General features: G+C 39.7%; 1 protein-coding gene across 3 annotated transcripts in view; it reads right to left on the bottom strand.

Annotated features, from left to right (window-relative positions):
* The window catches only part of Arhgef9 (Cdc42 guanine nucleotide exchange factor 9), a 349,964-nt gene that overhangs the window by 225,839 nt on the left and 98,712 nt on the right, over positions 1-25,413 (bottom strand). For 2 of the 3 annotated variants that reach the window (XM_077107717.1, XM_077107718.1), the window contains exons 2-4: positions 22,910-24,518; positions 16,799-16,943; positions 11,433-11,527 (exon numbers count right to left, since the gene is read on the bottom strand). In XM_077107717.1, coding sequence (XP_076963832.1) covers positions 11,433-11,527; positions 16,799-16,943; positions 22,910-24,460 — 1,791 coding nt within the window. In that variant the 5' untranslated portion in view covers positions 24,461-24,518. The remainder of the gene's footprint in view (positions 1-11,432; positions 11,528-16,798; positions 16,944-22,909; positions 24,519-25,413) is intronic. The other variant, XM_077107722.1, reaches the window with a different exon arrangement.

Here is a 25,413-nt window from a genome sequence, read left to right as displayed (position 1 = left end):
AATTAGCATTTGTTGAATCCCTGCTGTTTTCATGTAAGTACATGCAACTCTTGGAACACCTTGAGAAAAGTAGGGTGGAAATTGCCTGCCTACCTGTAAAAATGCAAACAGGATTTGTGTTTCAGAAGCTATGGATATCTTATTTTCTCAAGAGAGCCTTGTCAAGAAAATAAGTATCTAAATGTGATTCCCCTGCTGACAGAGACAGGCTCTAAATGTCTATATAGAGCACAATGACAAGGACGAGCTTGAGTAGAATCAACTAAGTGGCAGAGTTGAGAGATAAGGAGCCATGATGCAGATAAGTGAAAGAAAGAAGCTTCTCTTCAGAAACAAAGCTGCAGAGAAAGAGGTTAAGTGATAAATTGAGGCATTGACAGGGAAGATAGGGGCATAGAAGGTACACAAGGGTTTAGGGAGAAGCGGCACCTTGAAGGAGAAAGATCATAGCTAAATGATGGGGAACTTGGAGGGGACCAGGCGATAAGAAAGAAAAGGACAGAGTTTGGGGGTTACAGAAGAGGGAAAAAAAGAGGTAACTTGGGCTATAGGAAAAGAAGGAATTCATACACAAAACTGATGGCTCAATAATGGGAAAGAAAAAAATCTAAATGTCAGGCAGAAGAGACAGTGGCTTAGAAGGTAGTTAAAATAAGCAAGGTATTAAGGAATTAAAGGGCTGGATATGGGCTAATGATGAAGGGATTCCTAAATGAGGTGACCAGAAGTACATGAAGGGTAAAATGCCCTGTGGGAGCTTGATCTGGGGAGCCTGTTAATTAAGGTGCAAATCTAGATTATACCTGGAAGGCATAGAACTATAAACTTTTTTAAACTGTAAACTTTTTTAGAAAAATAAAAGAAGAAAATCTTGAGAATATAGTTTGTTAAGGAGTTACACATGCTGATAAAAGCACCATACATAAAAAGAAAAATCAACAAAGTGAACCCTATCGAAATGTAAACATTTTGCTCTGTGAAAACCCATGTGAAGTTGATGAAAAGGCAAGCCACAGACCAGGGAGAAAATACTTTGAAATGTCATATCTGACAAAATACCAACATCTAAAATATATAAAAATTCTCAATAGTTAATAGTAAAAAAACAATCCAGGGCTGGGGTTCTGGCTCAGCAGTAGAGTGCTCGCCTTGCACGTATGAGACCCTGGGTTCGGTCCTCAGCACCACATAAAAATAAACAAACAAAATAAAGATATTGTGCCCATTTATAACTAAAAATTTTTTAAAAATCCAGTACGAAAATAGGAAAAAAGATATGAATAGACTAAATTAGCTTTCCTCTGCTGAGACAAAATACCTGAGAGTATCAATTTAAAGGAGGAAAGATTTATTTTAGTTCATGGTGTCAGAGATTTCAGTCCATGGGTGGTGGTTCCCATTGCTATGGGCCTGTGATGAGATAGTACATCATGATAGAAGGTTATGGCAAGAAAGTTTCTCACCTCTGCGTAATCAGAAAGCAGAGAAAGAGAATTAGGAAAAGGGAGGGGGCAAATAAACTCTTCAAAGGCATGCCCTCTCCCCAAACCCCAGCCCTGTGACCTTCTTCCTCCAAATAAGCCCCATATATTAATGTTTCCACTACCTCCCATCTGTGCCATCAGCAGGGAACCAAGCCTTTATCACACAGCCTTCAGAGAAGGCATACATTTCTCCAAAGTTGATGTCCAGATGACCAATAAGTGCATGAAAGGATATTCAACACCATCAGACATTAGATAAATTCAAATTAAAATCACAATGAGATGTCACTATTATAATCTATTATATTCTATTATATATATAATATATATGATATATATTAATATATAATTAAAATATAATATTATTAATTATAATTATCAATATTTAATAATATAGATTCTATTATTTATATAATCTATTATATTCTAACATCTATTTTAGTGGTTAGAATAAAAAATAGTGACAATATCAAATATTGGTATAAATGCTTAAAACTGGATTACTCATGCAATGAAACATGACACATAATTTGCTGATGGGAAAGTAAATGGCATACCACCTTGGGAAACAGTTTGGCAATTTCTTACAAAATCAAAATTAAGCATGCAATTATCACACCACTTGGCAAATGTAATCTTAGAAGTTTACTTCTGAAAAATCAAAACTTATGTTCATCCAATAACCTATTCATAAATTTATATAACAGCTTTATTCATAATAGCCTTAAACTGGACATACCCCTAATGTCCTTCAATAGGTGAATGGTTTACTGTGGGACAGTAATACCAATGGAAAACCGTATAAGGCATAAAATGGAATGGGCTATTGATACATGCAACAACTTAGATGGACATCAAGGGAGTTAGGATGAGTTAAACGAAAAAGCCAGCCTCCAAAGATCATATACTGTATAATTCCTTTTATGTAACATTCTTACAAAAGCAAAATTTTAGAAATCAAGAGTGGATTAATGTTATACAAGGGTTGGAGGAGATGGTGAGAGACAGGTGAGGATGGCTATAAAAGGGCAACAAAATAAATACTTTTGGTGGTGCAATTGTTCAGAACCTTCACTGAGGTGGAAGATACATGAATCTATATGTAGGATAAAGCTGAAAAAAACTAAACACATGCAAAAAAGTTAGTAAAACTTGGGAAACTGAATAAGATTGGTGGGTTCTATTAATGTCAGTAACCTGACTGTGACACGGTATTATAATTTTACAAATTGTTATCATTGGGAAAATTGGGCAAAGTTGCTTGGGAATTCTCTATATTATTTCTTACAAATGCACATGAATCTACAATTATCTCATTTTATATTTTCAACTTAAAGAAAAAGAAAGAAATTATAATTGATATCATTATCCAAGTAGCAGTGGAACCCATACATGAGGATAAGTTTGAGTAGCCATGTACTTAGTGGGGAGTAGGTCTGCTAGGAGTGCAAAGAAGGGCTAACAGGATCCAACAGCTAGGTATGAGTTATATCACACCTGGATAGAGACAAAAAATTTGGACAGCAAGGTGTTAAATGGGAGTCTCTTTGGTGTTCAATCTTCATTGCCCATAGTCCCCAAACGGGCACCTGAGCCACACAGGCGACTGTAGGATTGACTTCAATCGGGCCATAACCAGGGACTATGAAAATATTCCCATAAAACTTATGAATGTGACACTCTGATCACACAAGTTAGCAACACTCAGACATGACAACTGAGATGCTCTACATATATTAAAATGGCTTGCCTGTCCCAGAGTACTGAAAGGCTTCTCTTTCTGCCTTTCAGCATGAATCTAAAAATCCAGAAACAAATTACCACAAACTAAGTGGCTTTGAATGAAACAAATTATCTTTTAGTTCTAAAGAAAAGAAATACAAAACGAGTCTTAACTAAAATCAAGGTGTGTTCCTTTAGGAACACTGGGCATACTACTGGTGGCTCTAGGGGAGGATCTGTCTCTTTGTCTTTTGCAATTCTTTTCAGATGCCTGAATTCCTTGTCTACAGGCACTTCTTCCATCTTCACAGTCAGCAGAGCAGTATCTTCCAACATCTCTGACTCTTCTGCCTCAGTCTATCACATCTTTCTTTATCTCTCCTGCCCCCCTTTCCTTTTTAAGGAGCCTTATGATTATGACAGCTGCACCTAGATAATCCTGAATAATCTCACAATCTCAAAATCCTTAAATTTAGTACATATACAATGTTACTTTTGCCATATAAGTTAACACATTTACATGTTCCAGAGGTGAAGACAAAGATTTCTTTGGGTGTCCATTATTCTTCCTACCACAGAGGTGAAATGAGGCACAATACTGAGACTTTTTTCAAAGCTGATTGTGATACATGGAAGAAGGGTAAAATGATGAACACCAGGTCCTGGTATGAGCAAAGGAGAGAGAATTTCAAGAGAAGAAGCTGATTTTCACCTTTCCCAGGCTTTCTAGTTTAAAGAATTATGGGCTTTAAATACTCAGGCTAGAGCATAGCATATGACAGGTGCTCAATCAATGGCCCTGTATCCTGACTTGGAAGCTCCTCCAAGGCTTCTCTAGTTTAAATAATTACTGGGCTTCCAGAGGTCTTCAAGATCTAGCTCAAAAATTATGCCCTCTCTATGAAATTTCCTATGATCCTTCTGTTCTTAGTAGTCAGATATAACTCATCATCTGGGGTTTTGCAGCACACTATAGACCATATAGACCTCTATTTAGGTACTCTAAAATTTTGCCTCTAAATCAACAGGCAATGAAGGGAGTTACTGTGCTGGCTGGGGTGACTGATCTGACTGTCACAGGGAAATTTGCAAACTCCACAATGGAAATATGGAGAAATATGTCTGAAATATAGGGGATCCCTTAAGGTATCTCTTTTTTAAATATCTTTTTGACAGAGAGAGAGAGAGAGAGAGAGAGAATTTCAATATTTATTTTTCAGTTTTTGGCGGACACAACATCTTTGTTGGTATGTGGTGCTGAGGATCGAACCCGGGCCGCACGCATGCCAGGTGAGCGCGCTACCACTTGAGCCACATCCCCAGCCCCCCTTAAGGTATCTCTTGACATTACCATACTCTGTGACTAAGGTCAATGGAAAATTCAATCTAGGCAGGAACACTGATGACACAGACCCTTCAGTAGAGCATGTTTGGGTGACCCTTCTGGGTCAAGAACCATGACTTGGCCAAGGTGCTTGTTGCAGGGAAAGGGAGTACTGTATAGGTAGTGGATGATGGTAGTTACAAATACCATCTAAAACTACATGACCAGTGACAGAGAACTGTATTTGTCATGAGTATCTCCTCAATTTGTTATAAAATATTTGAGTGTGAGTGTGTAGCAAATATCTTTGTGTTCTTCCCCCTCTTATCCCCCTATCATGTAATAGATGATGTACTAACTTTAGATCATGGCATTTAAGTATAGTCAACTTTATATCATAGTATATAAGGTATGAGAGATATCAAGGAGAAGAGTAAACATTATCCAAATCTTTGTATGCTCCTCTGGGTAAAGCGTTAATGCATTTTCAATTGTACACAGAACAGTTGAACCATGTTAGGTGGAAGTATGTTCACACTTTTGTCTTTATTTGGAGATATGTATGGGTACCAAATTGACAAGGTGTGGACTTGTGAGAGTTAATTTTACGTGTCAACTTAACTGGGTGTATTAGTCAGGGTTCTCTAAATGAAGAGAATCAGCAGGAAGTATAATTATAAAAAGGGGATTTATTAGGTTGGATTACATGACCAGAAGCTGGATAGTCCACAATGGCCATCTGCAGGCTGAGAGCTGGAAGAACCAGTAGCTGTGCAGTCCAAGAAACTGAAGCCCCAGAACAAGAGGCCCTACCCCTAACCATTATGTTGTTCTACACCCGTTACTATACATCAGCTACTTTGTGTAAAGAACAAGTACCAAACTTATGCAGAAACTTGGCTTTCTCAATCTTGGATTCCTAAGTGAGGCATATTTTTTCTACTGGGGAGAAATATAAGGGGGCTAACAATGCTGTGCCAAGCCATATTGGAGTCCAAGGCTAAAGGGAATTTTGGCAATACTGATCTCATTTTATTTAAAATTTTACTATGTTGTTAATGGTGGATTTTCACATTCATTAAATTTGATTTTTAAAGTATTATATTTAAATACTATTAATCCTGATTCTTGAGTGTTTTTTAGTACCCCCTTAAATTTTGCCTCTAAGTGCCTCACTTGACTCCACCTAGTCACAACATAGCCTGAGGGGGAAAGAAGGCGAAGAAAGTCCTAGATCACTTTGTTCTGTCCCACAGTGTTCTTTTTAAAAATATTTATTTATTTGTAGGTAAACACACAGTATCTTTATTTGTTTTTATGTGGTGCTGAGGATCGAACCCAGTGCCTCACATATGTGACGCAAGTACTTGACCACTGAGCTACAGCCCCAGTCCCCATATTGTTCTTGTTATGAAATTGTAGCACTTGTTTGCTGAGCAACCCAGACAATGTTGAGGCCTGGTTCTATAAGAACAACTACAGGGACTTCTTATTTAGCCACCAGAATACACCTTTTGAAAGGACAGAAAGAACCTGTAAGGGTATCCAGTTAAACTTTCTTATAATCAGATTAGTAAACTTGATTTCTTCACACAAAACTAAGCACTTCTATAGTCTCAGATTAAAGTCCTTAGTCCCTCTAAGACTCAAGCAGGGTAGGGAAGGAAATAGTACCCAAATTACCCAGGACCAGGACTATATTCCAGGACTCCTGACTCTCCGTTCAGAAATCTTTCTAGACTTTCTGGCAGAAGGGGACTTTGATTCCCTATTCCAGCCAAGTTGAAGATGAAAACCCCTATATTTCTGATTCCAGAACCTAATTTCTGAGCTCTATGCTAAGTGGTTGAAAAAGGAAAATATCTCCTTCAGGGAAGGCTCAGGCCTGTGGGAGAGATTTATCTAGTTCTAAAGACATAGTGAGATGCAGAAATGCTGGCAGTTTAACAGTTTTATGACAAATATACTCATAGCCTTGAGATCCCCACCATCTAAGGTCTCCATAATATGTAGCCAAGGATGGGACTGAGCCTCTACTGCTTCTGTCCTCTTAGGAAAAAAAAAAAAGTCATGCATTGTCTTTCAGGTCCCTGGGATAACATTTCTTTGCTATCTAAACAAGGAAATAAAAGCAATCCTCAAAATGAACATTTTTCAAACCATACATTCTTGAAATTCCCAAAACCTCAGGGCTTAACAAGATAATTACCACACTGGCACTTGCTTAAACTTTCCAACTAATTTAAGATCAAGGATATCAAGTCCAATAGGACTCCTGACCTTTAGGGATCCTTTGAGATTTTAACAGATATCTACCAACTCATGCTTCCATCTTTCCATTCTCCAAGCCCAGTGTGCTAATTCTTCACATATTTTCCTTCTCTTGGCCTGAAAAAAAGACATCCAGTGCTGTCCCTTTAACTTCTACCACCTATTTCAGAACACCTGATCATTGTTCTAAAAACACCTACTCTGGAATTCAGGATCTGGTCTCTTCCTTTGACTTCTCCAAACAGAACTAAGCACTTCTTAGTCCTGGATTGAAGCATTTTTCTTCAAATGTATCTCATTACTCTAATTCTTCATTAGTTTATGGGTCTCCTCTGATTAGACTATGAAAACTTTGAGAGCATAGACTTTTAAAATTTTGCATGCAGCATAGATTCTGAAATGGAATCACTGTTTTCTAAATGAATGAATGGATAAGTGAATGAACAAACAAATATTTTGTCTGACTTATAGAAAATTATTTCACTTCCCATAGGTTGCAAGATTCAAAACAGGGATCATTTTGCCTACACAGGTTTTGAAGACATACTAATTATTGCCAGTTTAAAAGTTCTGGCATAATTATAAAGATAAAGAAATGATCTGTGATTGCCAGGGAGTAGAGGGGAATGAACAGACTACAAAGTGACATGAGAGAATTTGTGGAGGTGATGAAAATGTTCCATATCACAACTGTGTTGGTGATTGCAAACTATACACATTTGTAAAAATGCATCAAATAGTATACTTAAACTTGGTGAGTTTAGTATATGTAAATTACATGGTAATAAAGCTTTCTCAAAATGGTCTGAATTTCCAAGACAAAAGGAGCTTTGAAATCTAAATCTATCAATGTAATCCAGGTGGCTATTATAAAAAGAACATGGACCTGAGAGTTCGGACACAATGTTCCAATTCTGGTTCTACCAACAGTTATCTAGGTGATCTTAAATAAGATCTTTTAGTTTTTCTGAGACATCTCTTCTGCCTCACTGAGATAGTAGGTGTGGATGCACTTTGAAAAGTTCATTACTTATTATGATCAGAATACCTACTATGAACAGCCAAATTTCAATGAGATCCAGAGACTTTGTTGCCTAAAACTTAGGAACAAGGAAAAATAACTAGATCCTGAATCTCAACGCTCACACTTGCCAACTCCTATAAACCAATTTCTCCTCATCATCTGATTAATAAACTTCCTTTTGAAAATGTTTTCTTAGAATAGCCTTGGGGAGAAGAGGAGGCTGGCTAATTTTAACTACTGGGAGAAAGTGTGACTGGCTTTTTGACAGGTGACACGTAAGGGTTGCACAAGGGAAAAGAACTGAGGGGAAACCCAAAACAGCAGCTTTCTTCTTTCAGACTGCTGCGGATCTGAGTGCTGATCTCACCTCCAGAGTGTTCCCATCAGAGCTCCCTGATTTGGTAAGGTGGGGGACTGCCACAACAGGTTTTCCTGATATGATCATCAACTGATGCCTATCCTGTCAAGGCCAAAGCCAATAAATATGTGTTCCTAAAAAAGCTGGCAAATATTAGGAGTGGTAGGGATAGAATATGGATAGATCCATATGCTTTTAAACCTACTGTAGATACCCTGCCATTTTCCCTAATTGTGCCATGGAATGGGCATCAAGCCACTGGCTTGGGGCCACAAGAAACTGCCTCTGATATAAATTTATTTCCTTCCAGCCTCATTTCATTACCTGGAAAATGGAAGTAACATAGTTTTTCCACGATGGCTATGAGAATTAAAAGGCATTATATGTGCAAAAGTACTCTCTTAACTGTAAAGTATACAGACAGGGATATATTATATAGCTCCTGCTGTCTGAAAAGGCCATCTCCTTTTGCTCTATTTCAACCTTCCCATCTTCCATAGCCCAGCTCAAATTCCATCTTATAAAAAGTCTTGAATATCACATAACTAGATTTTTTTACAATTACCTTGGCTCAATCCCTTGAAAAACTGTTTTGCTTACAATTCTGGATTTTGGGGGATCATGAAAGACAGCATAGATAAAAGCCCTGCCTTTTGATTTAGGATTATACAGTGAGTTCGGTTCCTGGCTATACTACTTACTAGTAAGATGTCCCCTCTTTGAGCCTCAGAATTTTCATCTACAAAATAGGGGTGAGATTAATTGACAGCACTGCCATGAGGTCAAATGAAACATTGAATTTGAAATAATTTTTCAAATACCACAGAGATATGAACTATTATTATTACTAGTATTATTATTACTTTTTATAGAATTATAGTAATATTATATTACACATAATTACATATGACACATATACTTTTATTATATTAGTAATAACAATATTACTATAGGGCTGATAAGGGCTACAAAACTGTTTCTTAACAGTTATAGTCTTTTTGGTACCCCCTAAACCACTGGATATTTTATCTTACTGGAAACACTTCCTTGGATTTTACCTCTAGGGGTCTTACAAAGGTTGGCTTACCTTGGGAAAGAATATTATCACAAATGCCTAATTGCCATTGAAAAACCAGCCTCTACCTCAGAGCAAAGCCTGTCCAAGGAAGGGACATGACCTTTGTCCTTGAAAAACCCACAGAGCACTCCTAGGCACATTCCCACCCTGCTAAGTTGTTTATCTACAAATAACAGGAGAGATCTGCTGCACCAGGTGTCCCTGACTCAGTCAGGCTAGGTGGGGATCCATAACAGCCCCCTAGCAGCCACCAATCAGCATGAGACAGGGAAATACCTAGGATGCCAGATGACCCTCCCAGTAGTTTATGGTGTTGGGAAACCATGTAGTTCAGCACGTACACCCCTCTTGGCTTAAACCAATCAGTTCAAATGAATACCCCTTTTGTACTGACCAATCACCCCTACCCAACGTGTTCCTGCCAGTGAATGTGCTAATCATGTTTTAGAGTTATTATTTGATTTTCCCGCGGTGTGTGATGATTTGCTATGATGTATATGAAGTCCCTGCCCTCTCCAAAGAATGTATAAAAATGCTGCAAACCCTGGGTTCAGAGCCTCTCAGCGTCACCAGTTGCTGTGTGTGTGCGCGGAGGACCGAGCTAGCTCGCAATAAACACCTCTTTGCTGCTTACATCGATCTTGGGTCTCTGGTGGTCTTTGGGGGTCTCAAATTTGAGCATAACACCATCTTTGAACATACACAAATTTCTAATTAAGAGGAAGCCGATCATTTGTTCTCTGACTGAAAAAAAGCCCAGCAGGATGTAGTTCAGTGGTAAAGCTCCCTGAGTTCAATCCCCAGTACAAAAAAAAAAAAAAAAAGCCTAAAATAAAGACATGGCTAAAATGTAAACAGGTGTACAGAAGAGTTTGTTGGTGTCCTTGTCATGAGAGGAGTGGACCAGCCTAACTCTGGACCAAGTAAATTAAGTGGGAAGGCTAGGAAAAGGAAAACTCAGCAGAGGGAAGATAATGAGAGAAAGAATCCAAAACCATAAAAGATTTCCTGTGGGCCTCACTTTGCAACTCTTAAACTACAACAGAAAAACCAACAAACTTCAATTTCATGACACATATCCCTGGCCAAGATATCTAAATGTGTGCTGTCATGAAACAGGCCTAAATTGCTGTGAATCTGTTTCTGAGAGGGCATATTCAAATTGGAGGGCAGTGGTAGTGAAAGTTAAGCCACCAGGCCAGACACCTCTGAAAGCTGCATTCACCAGTATTATTGCTCTCCAGGGCTTAGCCATAGAAATATAACCTATGTGCCCAAACACATGCTCCCAGATATACTGACTATGCAGAAATAAACACTCATAGGAAAACAGGCATTCATAGACATCTTCAAGGAAAAGCATGCAAGTGAAAAGGTCTACAAAATCAAACACTTACAAAAAGGCAGCACATGTCAAAACACCCAAAGATAAAATCTCACAAAAAGGAATGTGTGCGTGTGTGTTTATGTATGTATGTATATACATATACATATATAGATAGATAGATAGATAGATAGATAGACATAAAGATACATAGATAGATAGAAGCAGCAGAGGGTAAAGTTAAGAAAGAACACATTGTAGTCATACTGAAAGACACCCACACATGCACCAAAGAAGCATTTAACAGGCATGAAATGTACAAAGACACACAGAGAGTCATACCTGGACAGACAGACATATTCACAGTTATAGCAAGAAAGCTACAAATGTCCATATAGTGCCCAACAGGCACAGGTATAAAGAATCCTGCTAACACTGAAATCCTAAGTGCCAGTTTTTTATGTCTGTATTTATGACAAGGAATGCCTATGAATATGTCACCAGTTAGCACTGAAGATGATCATGAACCTAAAGGATATAATAAAAGCAAACCAAAGTACCCAGGGTTTAAAATGTAACAGTTCCCCCATCTGCTTCAGCAAAGGCAGCCAAAGACAACAGAAGCAGCAAGCTGCATGGAAACCACAAAAAAGTCCTTGATTATTCTCATGCAAAAATTAATCCCAGGGGAAAAAGTTCAATGTTTCCTTCTTTTATATAGCCATAAAATATCTCCAAACCCCATTTATAAAATTCTTCCATTACACATGCTAGAAGCACCAATACATGTAATATGTTCAGGGAAAGGAAGCTTAGAGGAACTAAGGTACTAAGAAGGGGGTCTTACTTCATTAATTGGCTTGTTTCCTGGTCTCTGCAGCTTCCAGTATCCACCAATTTTCTTGCAGGTTTCTAGAGTCTTGGAGCCCTGGTCCAAGTTACCTGTGGTAAGAGAGTGCTCTTTAGATTGAGTCGAGACCCCAGCTCCTTTTGGGGAGCCCTGACTGTTGGTCACTTTTGCCCATCTTTCAGACCCACCAGCATTACGGCTTAAGGGGGAAGGGAGGGAAGGGTATGCTCATGTAAATTTAGTGATAGAAAGTTAGTTGAAAGTACTCAATTCAAAACCAGTATCTGAAGTACCCCAGACCTACTTAAATTGCTCTTGGGAAAAGAAGAACCTCAAGCTCTTTGTCTGGAATTATAAAGAAATAATTCCATTTCTGGACAATTTTCATGTAACCTTGAAGTCTTAGGTTACATGTATAGCCTGGTTAATTAAAGTACACAATAGCTCAAATTTCTTGCCTCTCCTAACACTTCCCCAGAACAACATAAATAGTTTCAAATTTTCATCCGTTTCTGTAGCCCACCCCTTAAGAGGAAATGTGAACAGTGGATGTGTCCAAAAACCAGGGAGTAGGAGGATAAACCAAGCATATATCTAATCAGATGCAATTAGTAAGTGAAATCTGTGTTCTCAGAGCAGCCAAACAGCACTGCTTCCATTTCCAGTATGAGGATACTGAGGTTCTCAAAAGGGGTTTGTTATAATTCACTACACAGAAGTATCTACAGAAACCCAATAATAGACCTCAAGTCTCCTGACACCTGGTTCAGTTATCAAACATGATTAAATTGGTACTACTATCATAGAAATATTCAAATAAGTAAACATACATAAGTTTCTTCTTACCTGCTCAGAAAACAGTGTTTTGTTTAAAAATTCTTCTAATTGTTCCATGGTTGTTCATTCAAATGGTGTTAGGTTCTTCCAGTTGTACCCTACAACTCTCTAGATCAATATCAACCCAGAGCCAACCCTACTGAGAAGGGCAGGGTCTCAGGGAGAAATGATTTGAATGTTACTTCCAAAACAGGATTCTGAGTCAGCCCAGCCTCAAATGGTTTGAGCAGAGCTCCGCCAATATGTGGGGTGACGTGTGTGGGTATGCTTACAGTAGGACTGTTTCTGATATTCTGTTTTTTTTTTTTCCAAATAGAAGAACCCCTCATTTCATGAGGAGAACAAATCTTGATTCCTAGTAGTGGCATCTATAGGTATTTAAAGACAATGCAGAGTACCTGGATAGATAAAAAGACATATTTCTACCTCTAATTGTTTTATTGTATTGCCAAAATTATAATTTTAGGCTAGTTGTATAACACCTCACCTCATAAGGCCTTTCATGTTTGTTAGCCCTTTTAATCCTCACAGCTTTGCTTGTAAGATCCAAATGATTATCCCAAGTTGCATATAAGAATACTGACATTCATATATATATACAATGGAATATTACTCAGCAATAAAAGAGAATAAAATCATGGCATTTGCAGGTAAATGGATGGAATTAGAGAAGGTAATGCTAAGCGAAGTTGGCCAATCCCCCCAAAAACAAATACCAAATGTTTTCTTTGATATAAGGAGGCTGATTTGTAGTGGGATAGAGAGCGGAATGCGAGGAATGGACGAACTCTAGATAGGGCAGAGGGGTTGGAGGGGATGGGAGGGGGCATGGGACTATCAATCATGGTGGAATGTGATAACCATTATTATCCAAAGTACAGATATGAAGATACAAATTTTTGTGAATATACTGTGTATACAACCAGAGATATGAAAAATTGTGCTCTATATGTGTAATAAGAATTGTAATGCATTCTGCTGTCATATATAAATAAAAATAAATTTTAAAAAAGGATAAAAAAAGAATACTGATGTTCTTTTGGTAAAAGTTTTCCAGGGCTTTTTCTATATATGTAAATACATTTTATTTTTCCCCTCAAAATAAAATTAGGCTTATATTAAAAAAAAAGAATACTGATGCTCAAAGAAGTATTCTTATTCCAGGTAACACAGATATTAAGTAGCAGAAGCAAAATTCAAATCTAAGTATATCTCATTTCCAAACTGTTGCTCTTTCCATCACTCTAAGTTGTCAGGAAACAAAATCCACTGACTTTCCAATCTTGATCAATAAATGTCTGTTGAATGTGCAAAAGAGTGAGTAAAAGAATGAATGAGAGGGAGAAGATCATGTAGTAAAATCCAGGTTGAGCTCCATAGTGGTGTATGTATGTATACGGAAAAAAAAAAATAGGCACATGATGGACAGTGGAGAAAAGAAGCAACCTGCCATCACTGAGCAATTTTGTATGCTAGGAACTGTGCTGCAGCATTCACACATTCATAAATTCTATTTCATTCAGTGCTCACAACACTCCTGTGAGACAGATATTATTCAGTATCCCACTCCCCAGATGGGGAAACTGAGGACTAGAGATCTTATGCACGTTTCCTAAGGTGGCAGAGCAAAAATTTGACACTGGATCTATCCAACTCCAAAGTTGATCCTCTTTCTATTATAATGGTTTGCTCTGGCAACCTCCAGGTTAGAATCTTAGAGGGAAGTGTTGGTAAGAGTGTATGTGAAGGCAGATGGAAGTGCAGAAATCCAGCAGTAAAAAATGAAATGAAGTTCTTCAGGTCCTGAGCAAGATGGAAGTAAATCAAATACTAATCACGATCTGAATGTGGTCCTCCGATCCTATCACTAGCAGAATCAGAGATAGAAGAGGAACTGGATGACAACCAGCTTCCTAAATGGGGTCCTGATGTCACCCTGTTTCCCAGGGATATTTTTAGACTCAAGTGTCTAGTTGGGACCTTGAGAAGCAGAACTGTAATGTGGGAGCCATTTATATCCCAAAGGTGAGAGTGGCTGCTGAGGTGATGCCAAAACATAAACTAAAGTTGGGGATACATTTTCCCACCCTTGGCCTATAAATAAGCCCAGAGAAGTCACTATGGTAAGGACTATTAACCCTGATGAGCCCTCACCCTAAGGGGCTGTTATTTCTTTCTAACAATTAGGAGGCTTGTGTGGGAGTCTATCTGATGCACTTGGCAGTGGGGGCGGGGAGTTAGCAGCTGCTCAAAAGCCTCTAAATTGCCAGGGGGTGGGTCTGCTTCCTAAGAGAAAAGGAGAAAGGGGAGAAACAACTGTGACCAGTTCCTCTGCCATAGGCCCCCTGACCTGACTTCCTAGGGGATTATAGGAGACTCCTAGGCGGGAGACTTAGAAAATATGGCAGACATCTGCTGCTGACTTAATGGCTTATTTTATATCCACCACCTGCAGTTTCTTCACAGGAGCGGAAAGGAGTAGTAACTACACTGCAGGTGAGTTTGGGTAGAACCAGAGCCTTGATATCCCATATCTCACTCACACACACACACACAGACACACACACACACACACACACACACATATACATATATACACATACATAAATATATGCGCGTATATATATATATATATATATATATATATATATATATATAGGGGGGGATACCAGGGATTAAACCCAGGTATCCCCCCACATTCCCAGCCCATTTTTTACAAATTTTTTGTTATTGTTGATAGACCTTTATTTTTTATTTATTTATACGTGGTGCTGAGAATCAAACCCAGTGCCTCACACATGACAGGCAAGTGCACTACCGCTGAGCCCCAGCTCCCCAAAGCCCTTTTTAAATTTTTTTATTTTGAGGGCTGGGGTTGTGGCTCAGTGGTGGCATGCATGCCTAGCATGCATGGGGCACTGGGTTCGATTCTCAGCACCACATACAAATAAATAAATAGATAAATAAATAAATAAATAAATTCCAACAACAAATAAAAATATTTTTAAAAAAAATTATTTTGAGACACGGTCTCTTGTTGCTTGGGGCTTCATTAAGTTGCTGAGGCTGGTCTGGAACTTGCAATCCTTCTGCCTCTGCCTCCCAAGTCACTGGGATTACAGGTATGCACCACTGCGCCTGGCCAAGTATTTAAGACTCCACACCAAAACTGGAGAAAAATATCATTTGTTCATGCTGGAAATTCAGGATACCAAAGCCCTCAGTCATAACTGACTCTGTGACCTTAGGCAGATCCCTTTACCTTTTTGAGACTGTTTCTCCATCTGTAAAGCAAAAGGACCACTCAGACTCTTAGGACCTTTGTAGTTCTGATTGTGAAGGATCAGATTTCCCTGTTCTCAAAATTCTTTACTCTTTCCTTTTACTACCTTCATAGCTTCTAGGGAGTTTTGAGGGTAATGATGCTACAGAAGATCCAATTAGCTATTTCTTTGAGTCCTATCTTCCTGCAAAGCCAGGAAGGAAAGGTGAGAGATAAGCTCTAAGACAAGGCAACCCATTTTCCCCACACGTGGAGTAAAATGAATAAAGGAAGAAATAGGAAAAGGAGTAGGTTCAGAGCAGCTTTATATCCTTTGGGGTTATGGGAACATTGTGGTATGGGGAAACAGGACTGGAGTTCTCAGAACTTTTAGAGACTTTGGAAAGTAACTGTACATGGTCCTAGTTACCATCAGCATTCATACTAATTTTGTTGCTGAAAAAGGACTAGAAACAGGCCTGAAGCCTGTTAGGATATGGTGTAAAGCACAGACATCCAAGAGCATGGATTTCCCCTCAATGTGGCAGAAGATGTAGCTTTATTTGTGAGTGAGAAGAGCCTGGAAGGCAAAGCTAGTGGGCTGAGTCTGAAATGACCCACTCTGAAACTCTGGGAAGTAACTAGGTTTTGGAGTGGAAAGTCTTGGGTTTTGAGTGGGTTAAATGAAGCTGCCCCGAGCTTTGAGGAGTTTCCCATAATTGGTAGTCAGTGAAGGAAATGAAGGACCTAGGACCCACAGAAAGTAAGGTAAGAATCAAAGAGAGACAGGACTAGGATGACCCCATGGAGGTGAGGATTATGTAAGACAGGTCCCTTTGAGGCCAACATGGTATATATAAGTGCACTGTGAAGCGGGAAGAGCAGAGCAAGAACTGGAGCATATCCCGAAGCCTGGAAAGTACTAGGAACAGAGGTCCTGGGAAAAAGAGAGATTTGGGGAAGAATGTGATTCACAAGGGCTTTGAGCTAAAGGGCCACCCAAATGGGGATATTGGCATTTTAAAAGAAGAGCATGAAAGAGCTAACTCTATGCTGGGTTGTGGCTCAGTAGCAGAGTGCTTGCCTTACACATGTGAGACCCTGGGTTCAATCCTCAGCACCACATAAAAATAAATAAATAAAATAAAGATATTGTATGCATGTATAACTAGACAGATTTTTTTTAAAAAAGGGGCTAATTCTATAACAAGGCATGGCTGAATTATGAATTTCAGATGCTAATGAGAGGGCATCAAAGACATACCAGTGCAAAGCATCATGGGTCTCCTCCAGCCCACTTGGTCCAGCTCCACAGGGATACTCTGTGAGATGGGCAGAGAGTGGCATTTTTCCAAAAGGATTTTGAGTGGTGGAGTCCTTGGTGACGGTTCAGCTGGGGGAAATAAGGCCTGCAAAAAACAAACAACAACCAAATAGAATTACTTAATAGAAGTGAGGAGCAAGCCAGCACTTGGCTTAAATGTCAGAGCTTCCATTTTGAAATGTCATTTGGTCCAGGCCCCAAATACAAGCAGGGTGAACATGTGCCATTAATAAATTCAAGCAAATACTCAAATACCAAGAGCTTAGAAGATACCAGGGAGTGGAAAAAATGAAAAACGAGCAACTCATTTAAAGAAAATAACAGTCATTGTTTCTCTTTTCTAGGGTGTGTGTGTGTGTGTGTGTGTGTGTGTGTGTGTTTGGTTTATATTGAGATACAAGGAGTGAGGGTTCTGCATTTTCAAGACTTTATCATTTACTCATTGTAAGATGTGGGGGGCAAATGATTCATCTCTCTGAGTCTCACTTTCTTCCTTTGCATAGTCAGAGTATGTCCCTTTCAGAGTTGCAGGGATGAGGAAATGAGATAATACAAGTAAAACACATAATAAAGTACTTTGTTAAAAACAAGTGTGTGTGCATGCACACACAAGAATGACAGAGACAGAGAGACAGAGAAATGCTCCCTTGCAAAAGCACATCTTAGCTAAGATCAAACCCAAGTCCTTCCACTCACCATCAACATAGCCTGCTGTCTTCATCCCAACTCCTTTTATTTTCCAAAATCTTGACCTCCAGGTAAAAAACATGGAAAGGAACCAAGATCTATGGCATCTCTGTGGTGTATCTGATATATATCAGAGACTCTGATAAATCATCCTATTTACCATACTATCTCATTATTCATAACTACTTCACAATGTATACAGTAGCCCATTTTACAGTCAGAAAACTAAGGCTAGAAAGGGAAATGCATTTCCCAAGGTCATACAACTAATAAGTGGTAAGTCTATCTGACTATAGTCCTGCCATACTGTATTTCTAGACAACATGAAAATAACACCTTGATGCCTACATCCTTCATTCCTCCCCAACGCTCCTAAGTCACTATGGAAACAGTAGAGGTTTCTTCCACCCGTGTCACTTATTCATAAGAAGATTGGATATAAGTAGCAGTTAACAGTCTATATGACCCTTGGAAATTAGTTTAGCAATTGGGCAGAAACAAATTCTCAATTCAGTCCATTCTTGCAACAGTCACTGGGTCATACTGAAAACAGAGCTTCAGACAGTAGCTCTGTATGCATCCAATGGCATGGTCTCAGGGTTGATTTTAACCACTCCTCTTAATCCTAACTTATTTAATTTGCCTTCCAGACCCATAGACCATTAGAACTGGAAAGTTTACAAATCAAAAAATCTAATCTCCCCACAATGAAACAGATGGGAGGGAAAAAAAAAACTGAAGCCCAGCAATGAAAGGGACTGGGCCCTTGAATTATTTTTATTATAGGTAGAAGTAAGAGGCTAACTATACAGTATATTGTCAAACTATGTACTTTTACTGAGGCCCATACTAAATTAAGGAAAAGTTGGACCCATCCAGAGTATATAAGAGTTGAAGGAAGGGAGGACAGAGGAAAAAGGCAAGAGTGGCTGGCAATTTGGTTGGCAAACCTAACTATTGTTTCTTTTACAGAGCACATATTGTGCTACCAGCTTGAAAATAGGCAGCAGGTAAGAGACTGAAGAAAGTGAACTTGATAATTCTCACAGGATTCTGAAGAAAGTGAACTTGATAATTCTCACAGGATTCCAGTATGAAGTAAGAGGCTATATAGAACCAGCACTGGCCAAAAGTCTAACTCCTTGTATTCTGCATCTACTACCGATTCATTCTGTATATCCTTAGATAAGGCTCAGTCTTTTCATCTGTACAATGGAGACAGTAGCCACTGCCTTAACTACTTCTGAGCATGGATATGAGTATTATTTGTAGGCATAAGCTTAATAAAATGAGATAATGGTGATAAGACCAAAACAACACTGGAAGGGAGAGGAACACTGGGGCTTCAAATGAAATAATAGAATTAAAGGCATATAGTGTTTGATATAATATTTATGTTATAAATAGTATTTGATATACTAAGTATAATATTCTTTATTACCTAGAAAGGAAGCAGAGGGGACTTCTTATCTCCAGTAGAAAAATAAAGGAAACAAAATTACCATAGATACATATATGACTACACCTATGGTGCAGCACTACATCATGTACAACCAGAGAAATGAAAAGTTGCGCTGCAATTCTGTATAATGAATCAAAATGCATTCTGCTGTCACATACCTAATTAAAATAAATAAATAAATTTTAAAAAATCAAAGTGGTTAAATGATTTATCAAAAGTCACATGTCTGGTAAAGTACAAGATCCAGGACTTACAACTAGGCTTTTTGACTCCAAGTCCAATGTTTTCTTTCTTTGTATGTCATGCCCTATCATCTGTAATGTGAGAATAATGATAATAATATTTATAATTATAGAAGTTTTACAAATCACTTTATGCACTAGAAAGAATTATGCAAAGTATAAAGTCATGTCTTATCATTCTTCCTCTTCCTCATATAATTTGTATTCTACTAATTCCCACTAAGGTGTTAGCTAATGATAGGCTTAAGGTATAGTACTTTCCTGTGATATGTGCTTTTAATAGTGAACACAATAGCTAACATTTATTGTACAATGTCTCTTGACCACACACTGTTATAAGTACTCCTGGGTATTTACTCATTTCATCCTTAAAACAAGCCTATAGGGTAGATATTATTATCATCCCCTTTTCAAAACTAGTCCCTGACTCATAAGGTAGTTGTTTTGATAAAATTCAGTTCATATATGTAAAATGCTGAGAACAGTGTCTGGGCACAAAACAAACACTGCGTAAATTCTAGCTATAAATAGTGGTATTACTCTCCCCATTTTCTACGTACATAGAGTGAGGCTTGGAGACCCTTAATGAGACCCATTCACAATCTCTGATATCTTTAAGGTGGATGATGTTAGAGGAGATGGTGCAAATTGCAACTTATAGACACATAATCCATTAGAACTGGAAATGTGCCCCACCTCCTCTAACATCATTCACCTTAAAGCTGCAGTGATAGAGCTTACCACAGCCAAATCTGGGCCAAAACAGTCAGTTTCAGGAGCTTCTAGCTCTGAAAGATTGGATGAGTACACCTCAAAAATAAAAACACTCCAAAAGAAGCTAGCCAAAGCCCACTGTTGCTTTGAGTAATGCAGAAGAGCCTGGGCCTTTTTCAGTTTTTTTAGTTACATTTTCATATACTAATGGAATGCAATGTGTGGGCATTGCTACTTTACAATGTATTGTTTTCATATCCAATATCCCAATTCAGCCTCACTAGAGACCTGAGAGATGCCTGAGGTGAGGATGAGAATTTTCAACTGGCAGAGAAAGCTGCTAAAACCCAGAGGGAAGGTAAGATTTGTGGCAGAGATGAGACTACAATTTTCATATCCTATTTGGCTCCCAGTTTCTGTGTGTCAGAGGAAATCCTTTCCCTTCCCTCAGACTCAGTGTAAATCATCTGTAAAATGTGTATCATCTGTAAAATGAACTGAATGAACCAGATGGTCAACAGGACCCCTGACCTACACTGATGTCCCTCACATTCACAGCTGCTTTGCTCCACTTTTGCAGTTTCACTGGGCTGGTTGTTGTTGTTGTTTGTTTGTTTTTTTTTCTTTGTACTGGGAACTGAATCCAGGGGTGCTTAACCACTCAGCAACATCCTTAGCCCTTTTCTGTATTTTATTTAGAGACAGGGTCTCACTGAGTTGCTTAATGTGTCTCGCTTTTGCTGAGCCTGGCTTTGAACTTGCAATCCTCCTGCCTCAGCCTCCTAAACTGCTAGGATTATAGGCATGCACTACTGGCCTGGCTAGGCTGGTGTTTTAAACACCAAGGAAAGCTAGACAGTATCTCTGTGAAACCAGCAGAGGGCATAGGATGCTTGCAGAGAAGAGCCACTAGGAAACCACTAGGCAAAAAGGAGGTGACCAGTTTCTCACTGAACTTAAAGAGTTAATTACAAGTTTAGTTTGGAGGCAAGAACCAGTGAAAAGATCCCCAGGAACTGTCTGGTTCAAATTCACATTGTTTTGATGGAGAAACTGAGCTCCAGTGAAAGGAAGAAACTGGACTAAGGTCACAAAGCTGATCATGAGTAGAAATGAAATTAGAACCCAGTGTTACCTGATTTTCAGACACTATTATTTCAACAGTACCAATCAGCTTACTGCTATATGCTACTCTCTTGAATTCTTTTACAATTATTTATAATTTACCAAATTTCAGTAGTAGTAGTAGTAGTAGTAGTAGTGATTGCTACCACTTTGTAGATATCCACAAAGGGCACTGTACATAGTACTAGGCTGCATACTTTACATACACTGTTTTTTTTTTTTATTTTCACAACAGCCCTTTAGGTAGGCAGTATTTAAACCCATTTCACAAATGAGAGGGAAACTCACATCCAATCCTTAGTAATTTTAAAGCCTGTGCTTTTAAAGATCCCACAAGGCATCTGCATCTAGCATATATGGCCCACTAGGAATGTAATTTGTCCATCTGTGACCCTCTTCCAGGTTATAGGTGACCCTGGACAAGCAGTGCCCAACTGCAATTGTTAGCTAATGGAGTAACCTGGTATATTTATTTGCTTGCTTTTTTGATTGTTGGTGTTAAAACCACTGCAATAAAAATTATTTCCACAGTATAACTCCAATATTTATGTGTTATAGCTTACCATAACTGAAAAATATAGAAAGAGAATGCTTGTAAACATATTAATGCCTTTCTCCAAAAAACAGGACTATTGCTTCTGTCCTGATGGGGCCCAAATGCTCTAAAAGTGGGATGGGAGAGATGATAGAAACAGCTCTACAAAGGTAATCCATTTCACCCTACCATAATGAAGAAGAATTTTAATTAACTATTCTTTAAAAAATACTTTTGCCCTAAAATAATCTGGAGAAAGGATATCATGTCTCCTTATAAAAACATTCTTAAGGCTCAAAGTCAGATTTCCCTCTAGTGTTTATTCAACATTCCTTCCACAATAATTCTAGCATATTTATTTTTTCATCCTTGAGTAGGGGTATGCTGAAGAGCTGCCTGTTACTACTCAAATTAAGTCCCCTGGAAACAACAGAAAAAATACTTAATTTAAAGTCAAAAATAAGAACCTGGGGCTGGAGATGTAGCTCAGTAGTAGAGTGCATGACTTAGCATGCAGGAGGCTCTGAGTTTGATCACCAGCACATACACACACACAAAAAAAATTAAGAACTCAAATTTGAACTCAAATTCTATCACAATCTGCATGACTGTGGATAAGTCACATTGAGCTCCAGTAAATGAGGATAGTCACACCTATTTCACAAGGTTAGTGTAAGAATTAAATGGAAATAATACATGACAGTATCCTGCCAGATACTGGATATGAAGCTCTTCTCAATAAATTATGGGAGAAGAATATAAATGGACTATCCTTAGTTTATATTCTTCAGGTCAAATAATTTAGGGTGTTGTTACTAGAAAAGTACCTAAAGACACCAAGCGCAGCCTACTGCACTAATAAGGAAACTGAGATCCAGCAAAATGAAAGGATTTATCTCAATATAATATAGACAACAGAGCACAGAGCTAGATCATAAATGCAGATTTTCTGTCACAGCTCAGAGGCTCCCCTGGAGCCCAGTCTCTAGATCTACTTCCTGCTGGAGGGGAAGGGAAGGAAGAAGGCAGACAAAGCCAGGGAAATGTATCACAACCTAAGAAAAATGGGAGAGCATGACTCCCTTAGACATAATTAAATGACCATGGCTATATTCCTACTATTCTCAGGGCTTCAGGATCAGTCAAGTTCCCTGCACCTGACTGCTAGGAGCATTCCTTTCAGGACATCTCTGGCTGATGGTGGGATATGGGGTATGAGGTATGAGTTGAGCTGGCTTCTGGGGTCCCAAATATTTCAAATAGTTATTTGGAAAAGCCAGCCTTACCTGAGAATGACAAACTCCAGAGCAGGCCTTGGTGGCTTTGCCTTCTGCATCCCCTGCACCCATTTCCATCTCAAGCTTCTGGGGCTTCCTGGCCTGGCTGGACTCCTCTGGTCCCAAATTTTCCTCCTGCTCTTTCATTTCACTGGGCTTCTCCTCCAACTTCTCCATGACAGCCTCAGTGGTGAACCTCTTGGCATAGGCACCCAATTTAGGGGGCTCTCTGGAACTGTCCTCTTCCTTGAGGAAGCTGACCACAGTCTCTGTGTCTTCGTCAAGCTCCTCAGAGGAGGAGTGTTCCCTGGTGGAGGTATGGCAGTTGCTGTGGCAGTGGCCTTTCTGCTTCACTGGGTCATCCTGGAACTTGAAGACAGCTGAGGTCATAGAAGAGGTGGCAGCATCACAGGGACCTGATAGAGCCTGACCAGGAATCTCCTCACCTTCAATGCTCATCTCAAAAGTGCATGAAGTGTGTGGGGCCTTCCGGTGATGGCGTCGGCACCTTCCCATAGCATTGCCCCACAGGTTGGATTCAGTGGTTTGGCAGGGCAGATCAAGTGGGAAGGAGACTTGGGAGGTAGTGCCTTCCAGGATGAAGCCATCGCTGCAGTAGGGTTCACGGTGGCGGCGGCCCAACTGTGGCTCTTCACGGGAGAATGACCGCCACTTGCGGGCCGCTTCAGCCATATTGTTGAAGAATTTGACAACGACACTGAATGGAGCCATCTTATCTCTGTGCTGGTGTCCAGGGCTCTCCTCATAGATGCCTTCTGTGTCTCCTTCCAAGGTGGGGCCCTCAATGGTGGTCTCAAGCCCCTGGATTCTGGTGTCTTCTACCCAGGCAGAAGGGGCCTCATGACTCCTGGGAGACATGTTTTTCAGGTAGCTTCTGCATTGTCTGTCACTACTGAAGTGCCCAGGAACCTCTTCCTCCTCCCAGAAATCTTCCTCCACTTGGATGCCAAAATCCTCAGAGGCTAGCACCTTCTGGTTTTCCCTCTTGGGTGCTTGCACAAGCCCCTGCACATCTTCAAGGAAAGGCTCCAACCCCTCAATGTGGCCTGCATAGGAATGGCGGAAGGGTTTTAGAGCATCCTCAATATTCCGTATCCTGTAGACACCTGTGGCTTCCTGTGGCTCCTGGACTTTGCTACTCCTAAGGGGAGTATTCTTAGAGGCCCCAGTAGAAGTCTTTGACCTCCTGAATGACTTCATTCGATCCATGAAGGTGACTTTGGATTTTACCTCTGACGGTCTGGAGATGTCTTCCAGCAAAATCATGGACTGAGGTCGCTTCCTCTGGCTGGAAGCTCCTTTTCTGCGACTCACAAAATTCCAGATCTTATTGACTTTTGTTTTCTTCTTGTTCCAACCACTCTCTTCCTTGGGACTCATGTCTCTCTGGATACACTGCTCAGATCCCTCTAGCTCCTCCAGCCTCACCTCCTTAGTCAAGCCTTCTACCTCAGGGGGGTCTGGGAAGACCTGAGCCTGGCAGCCATTGGGCACCAGCTCTGAGAAGGAAGCAGTCCGGCAGATGCTGAGAGTCTCCATGGTCACAGCAGGAATGGGCCACCAAGGCACAGGGGGAGGGATGGCCAGTTATTTCCAGCTGAAGGAGAGAGAGGGAAGAGGGAGAGGGAGAAGGAGAGGGAGAAGGGGAGGGGAGGGGGAGGGGGAGGGGGAGGGAGGAGGAGGAAGAGGGAAAAGAAAGAGGGAGTGTGAGGGAAGGAGAAAGAATATTAATGATAGAGAGAGAGTGAGAGAGAGAGAGAGAGAAGTGCTAGGTTAGGCAAGGCTAAAAACAGGGTACTTTATAGATTCGTAATGATCAAATACATAGAACACACTTTATCACAACTGGAGTGCCAAATCTTGAAGACCTTTACAAAGCAAAAACTCATTATTTTGGACCCACTAGTTTAAGATCTGGATCCAAGATTACAGTTTGTGTGTCAAGGAAAGCTTTGATTGCCATCTAAATACAAAAAAAAAAAAATGAGAAGGGCATAACTTAAAGCTATTATTATCAGACTATGACAACTGAGGAAAATGCATTAAAAAAAAACTAAAAGAGAAAAGGCTAAAAGGTACCTCAGAAATATATGTGTTGATTCTCTCAATTTACAGGGAAGCACTTGAGATTTAGAAGACATATGTCTTGCCCAAGCCACAAAGCCAAGGGAGCAGCAGGTAGGAATCCAGTCCATGCTTCCCTCTAGCATTGGCTCCTTCATTCACTCAGGAATTCAGCCTGAGAGAACTCACCTATCAGATTACCTGCTCAAGCAAACATCCTCCAGCTAAATGCTGGATCCCAAAATGAGTCAGACATACACACTTAGTCATCCAGGTTCACAGGCTACTGGGAGAGACCTGTGGATGTAAACAAACTATTACAATTGAGCCAGTACTATACATGCCCTAATAGGTGTATGCACAGCAGCAGCAAAAGCTTGGAGGGAATAAAGGAGAAGATAGTGGACTGGGAGGTAATGGAGGTTGGG

The sequence above is a fragment of the Callospermophilus lateralis genome, chromosome X (assembly GCF_048772815.1).
Source record: "Callospermophilus lateralis isolate mCalLat2 chromosome X, mCalLat2.hap1, whole genome shotgun sequence".
In the NCBI taxonomy this organism is placed as follows: domain Eukaryota; kingdom Metazoa; phylum Chordata; class Mammalia; order Rodentia; family Sciuridae; genus Callospermophilus; species Callospermophilus lateralis.
This window is presented reverse-complemented; position numbering and strand designations above follow the sequence as displayed.